Source organism: Etheostoma spectabile, chromosome 23 (assembly GCF_008692095.1).
Source record: "Etheostoma spectabile isolate EspeVRDwgs_2016 chromosome 23, UIUC_Espe_1.0, whole genome shotgun sequence".
Lineage (NCBI taxonomy): Eukaryota > Metazoa > Chordata > Actinopteri > Perciformes > Percidae > Etheostoma > Etheostoma spectabile.
The window spans coordinates 4,255,037-4,260,650 of NC_045755.1; the positions used below are offsets into that span (position 1 = coordinate 4,255,037).

Consider the following 5,614-nt stretch of genomic DNA (forward strand, 5'->3'; position numbering starts at 1 on the left):
TAACTTAATCGATTAGTTTCAACTATTTTAATTAATCGCCAACTACTTTGATAAGTGATTCATTGGTTTGAGGCAATAAAAAAAAAAAAAAATCTGATTCCAGCTTCTTAAAGTGTCCATATTATGCTAATTTTATTTTGAGGTTGTAACAGAATAGGATTACATAGTTTATTTTAAAAAAAAACACCTTATTTTTATTGTAGAGCACATTGCTGCAGATCCTGTTTTAACCCCGTGTTTGGGTCTCTGTTTCAGCTACAGAGTGAGACATCTCACTTCTATACTATAGGGAGTCACACATGCACAGTTGCTAGGTACTCCCCAATGAAAGTCAAGTGCAGATTTGAGTCGCACATGCGTCACTTTGCCGCAAGTAGCATACAAGATGCTAACGAGAGACTTCTGTAAAAATGGACCTACTTAAAGTTTGTTTACTGCTGGCTACAAGTTAGCAATCAAACACAACAAAGTTGTCAGTTGAATGGTGTTTTGAACAAACATTAGCAATCAAACAATCATTGATAGATCAAACGTTTTTTGAAATGATTTCCATCTTCTGTTATTGTTTGTGATGAGAGAAATTTATTAATTCATGGATGTCACAAATTTCAGTATGACACATGCTGTAAACCGTGACAAAGATCACATCCGCTAGCTAACTGTTTTAGCCACCTTGTCTTGGCTAGTGACATTGAAAGCCATGGAGATTTTGAACAGCTCATCCAGAGACTGAAGGCAGAGGACATTCAGAAACCTGTATCTCACTCAGAACAGCATGGATGGTCAAGTTTGTATGCGTGTGGAAGCACCAGAGACACAAAATAAAACCCCAAATCCCAGAAAGAGTGATTTTTTTTCATAATATGGGCACTTTAAATGCAAGTATTTTGTAGTTACTTCACTCCTCTGTGACAGTAAACTTAATATGATTGTGAAAAAAAGACATTTGAGGACATCATTTTGGGCTTTGGGAAACACTGATCAACATTTTTCCCTATTTTCTGACATTTTAAAGACCAAACAACTAATCAAGAATATAATCAACAGATTAATCAACAATTAAAAACAATCATTAGTTGCAGCCCTATTTTACACTTGAAGCCCGTCATCACCCTGTCAGAAGGACTGTACTGCACAGCTGTGACCCGTGTATGAAGGAGCTAATCTTCGTCCTTGTGAAGAAGCTGATGCTGTTATCTTAAAAATCTTTACCCATGGGCATTTGAGCCAAAATACAAGTCATTGTACTTTTTAAAGTTTAGACCCCTCAGTTTTATCCATTCCACTTGCTTATTGAGACAATGCCCAAATCAATAAAACTCTGTTTCACGTTTTTACTGCTACCTTATGTGAAGTTTACTTTTTTTGTGTGTTTGTCTGTTCAGGTGCGTTCAGGGTGTTGCTCAAGCTCAGAGTTTCTAGTTAGGGTGAAATTACTAGATGTATCCATCATTTTTCTCATGCTAGTATAGCCAGATAAAAGTATCAAACCACCTGTTAAAAAAGCACCAAAAAACTGAAAATAACATTTACTCTGGTCAAAGTTTTCAGTTTAGATGATGTTTTCCCCTGCAAACATCATACACTAAATTTGATATCTCACAAGACATTTTATAGCAAGATTTTCATGCTCACAATGGGATAAACTCTTCTGATTTTAGTGCTGCTATGGCCTCCTCAGAGGCTATATACTGTAGAGGAAAAGAAAGGCTAAAGGTCAGGGGTTTTAGAACTTTAGCCTCATCTTTCCTCTGAAGATAATGAGCTTTCTCTCAGTGGCAAACTGTGGGAATATAAAGAGGCTTCAGTGTTGAATAATGCATCAGATTTTGTACCAGCTGTGCCAACATTGTTGACATCTCAATCAGCGTGTGCGGGCGTCTCATGTCTTCTTGCTTGGATTTTCTGTTGATAAAGTTGAGTTTTATTACTGTAGGTCATGCTCTTTTCTTTTTCTGCTCTTCATTAGTCTCTGCTTATGCCAAGTTCTCAGTCCTACTGTGTTACACCGCTCGGATAGAGAGAAGCAGGCATTTATGTACATTATAGATGAAAATGATGCAAAGTATCATCAAAACCCACTAAAATATTCAGTGGTGCGTGTGGGGGTAACGTTTGAGTTTTCAATGTTAGCACCGCTTTAATGGCTATGATTTAATTTTAACAATTTTTCTCTTTCACAGGTGAACCAACCTTTCTGATTTTTATTGGATCATCAAAAGAGAAGTAATGCAAAGGACCTTTTCTGTAAATAGAGACTTTCTTCTGGACTGCAATTAATCTTTGGAAAACTCTGAATGCTTCTTCTTGAACTGGATGAACATCAAGGCCCGATCATTCAGCACTTCTTTTTGAAGAACTTCATAGGATAAGCCTTATCGGACGACAGGATTTATTCTGCGACATTGTCCTGCTTGTAGTGGAAACCAATGATGAACCTCGCCTATGTGTTCATTTCTAGACTAACATGTCCTTTACAGGGGGATTTGCTTCACAGGTTCACCAGGGGGAACAGCAGGTCAGTTTGTTGTAAGCCTCGCAAATATTCAATACAAAATGTGATTTTCTTGAAATCAGTCAATTGTGGCTTTCTGCTCGAACAATGTGTAGTTCCAAAGGTTCAGATATAGATGAAAATATGCGGCTGAGCGGCAGATATTCAGTGTGATTTTCATAGAAATGCACAACCAAATCTAAATTTGAAACTTATCATTTGAAACCTACTACACATTATGAGGACTGCTAAACTGAACTGATGGAGGACCAGCGCTTTAAAAGTTCAAACTGATCAAACTACCAGTTGTTATCAGACAGAAAGTGGGATCAAGTCGTGTTTTTTTTTTTTCTTCTCTGAAAAAGGACTCTGCCATTTCCTGTTGCTTCTGCCAGATTTTGTTTTTGTATGACAGCTCTGGAGTTCAGATTCTAGACAACAGTGTACATTAAACACACAGCATCTGGTCACTGACAACAATGTTCCCAAAACAGTTTTTCGACTCAAAGTATGATTTTCAGTAGGTTTTGCTGACTTCCTTTGTCTGTGTAAGTGATGACATCCGTAATAAACTATGGTTGTGTAACTAAAGCCTTGTGTCTCTTTAGCATCTATATGCTAACACAGATAGTTTTTACAAGCCCTGATAGAGGCAGGGCTCTAGGAATAGCAATGCCGGTCCACCACTTTGGTTGAACAACTATTGGTTTTGTCGTCACAAAATGTTGTACTGATGGTCACATCAGTATCAGTTCTTTTGACTTCGGTGATCCCCTCAATTCTCCTCTGACACCACTGTGAGGTCTACATTGGTTGTTTTGAGTGCAATATCTCAATAACCTTTGGACGATTACCAAGACATTAGCTACAGACATTTGTGTGCCCCTCATGTTAGAATGCTCCCAATGACTAACGTTAGCTCAAAGCACCGCCTCACAGCTGCAGGTATGTGTTTGTTTCTGGCCCAGTTGAAAAAAAAAAAAAATCAGAGGGCTTCTCCACTAATTTAAGATGGGGTGTGGGTTACTAGTTAAGTGTGCGCTATTCTGCGTGTGAATCAAAACGTCTACAATTCTACAAATTCTGAAGACTGAGAAAAGTCCATTTGTCAAGGAAGACCATAAGGGGGAGAGGGGGATAATTAAAATGCCTTCACGCTGTTATTTACAGAATTCACAGTATCTTAAAATAGCATTGGATAAAATGTTGGAAACACATTTCAACATTTTGTAAAAAAAACAATACAACATCACTATGGCCTATGGTTCTTTTGGTCATTTTGCTACATTGCTGATTGCGTGTGTTGCATCTGAGTAATAATTTCCATCTTCTAACATCTGTAAACAACCTATAATAAGTAAAAGAAGTGCAAGCCTGTTTGTAAATGGCAGTATCGCTGTGTAGAATTTAGGGATTCATAATTTTCAGACAGCTGCAAAATGTTTTAAGTTGCCAGATGACTGCATGAATGTGAGTTCAGTCAAATTCAATCAGCTGCTTGCATGTCATTTCTAACTCCCTGGTAACATCAAGGGTCCTTTCCAAACTTGTCGCCTCAGAGGGGATGCTCAAGTTATTAAATCAACAGCCAGAATTAGTTTTTAATTTTGGGGGAAAAAAATCATGCAATGTAGAGAAGTGAGGCGTTTTGATGTAAAACAGCAGGCATTTATGTTGAAATGCACAGCCCGGCGACAGATTTATCCCTGCTCTGTAGTTTCTTGTTAAATGGTTTTAAATGATTGTCTCTCTTATTTCACCCTGCCTTACAATAACAAGAGCGCCATCGGTTATCATCAGGTAGACCCATTCTGAGTCCAATCTGTCTGCTTTAAAACAATCCTGTGAATAATGACGTTAATGTATTGGTTTGTTTGTCCCCTGGGGGGGGAATTGTTACAACTGGGGCCTCCTAAAGGTGTTCCAAATTGCAAGTTGATGCTCCGTCACAGAAACACGACGCTTCTCGAGCTAGATAGGAGACAACAGCACCATCACGTTGAGCCACAATTAACGTCCAACATAAATCTCAAAACAGACACAATAGTTGTCTAAGTTTCAGCCTGACTTACACTTCCCGATCCATAAAAATACATTTTTCTTCAGTATCAAAGTAATCCAGTGATAGTTGTCTGTACATCCACAGGTAAACAGCAAACATGAACTGCTAATAGCTAATTCGTCATTGTTTTATTGGTGCCAGTTTGCCAAAGATGTAAACAAATTGAGGCTAATACAAAGAGCTAATGTTGAAGCATACAGCTAACTGACTCCATGGCAACATTACACTTATTAAATCCTTTCAGTCAGTATAATAATTTGTTTACCTGTTAACAATACATAAGATGCCTTTAGAACCGGCTGTTAAGTTCTGTACCTATACAGTACAAACAAAATCCTCCAATAAATTAATACATGGTTCATGACAATATCTCACCTACAAATGTCCCAATATCACACATAATTCTGTTGTCTAGATGAGAGCTTCTTAAATGTTTTTAGCTAAAGACCCCGGTGAGAAATTAGCTCCCCTTGCTCAGGGAAATGGGCTTATTAAAAAATTTCATATCCTCGTCATAAAGGGACCCACCAGCAACAAGCCTGTAAGTCAATTTGGATCTCAACCCACTGCTTCAGATTACTGGTGAGGATTTTCCATGCTTTTTTGTAGCACTGCTGACGCCTCTCAATTTCTAAATGCTTCTCTTTGGAGAAATTACAAGAAAAAAGTTTCCACAAGGGAGACAATTGTGTAACCAGGAGTTTTTTTCAGCTGCAGATGCTTGACAGACACTGAGAAATGAGAAAATGTGACAAAGAGCTATTTCTCCAGGTTTTTAAATGGATCTTGGTTTTCCTTTCGCAACGAGCCCTCTGTGCTGGTTGTAAACACTGCTGCTTGTCTGCGGCTGTCAAACATAGTCACACTGAATGACTCCGTTTCCCAGCCTGCTATCCTGAACAGAAGACGAGCGCTGCCTAAAGCAAATTTCTCATGTTTTCACGAGGAGCAAGCGCTTCCTTCAAACATCAAGAGTCATTCTTTTTTCTTCAGCGGAGGCGTCCTTTGGCAAAACGACAAACATTCTCCGTGAATCTAAAGGCCGCGACACCGCTGGC

General features: G+C 38.5%; 1 protein-coding gene across 2 annotated transcripts in view; it reads left to right on the forward strand.

The window, feature by feature from the left end:
* The window catches only part of LOC116672813 (chemokine-like protein TAFA-2), an 82,323-nt gene extending 79,238 nt beyond the window's left edge, over nucleotides 1-3,085 (forward strand). For both annotated transcript variants that reach the window (XM_032504718.1, XM_032504719.1), the window contains exon 6: nucleotides 2,184-3,085. In XM_032504718.1, coding sequence (XP_032360609.1) covers nucleotides 2,184-2,230 — 47 coding nt within the window. In that variant the 3' untranslated portion in view covers nucleotides 2,231-3,085. The remainder of the gene's footprint in view (nucleotides 1-2,183) is intronic.
* Nucleotides 3,086-5,614: the final 2,529 nt, after the last annotated feature.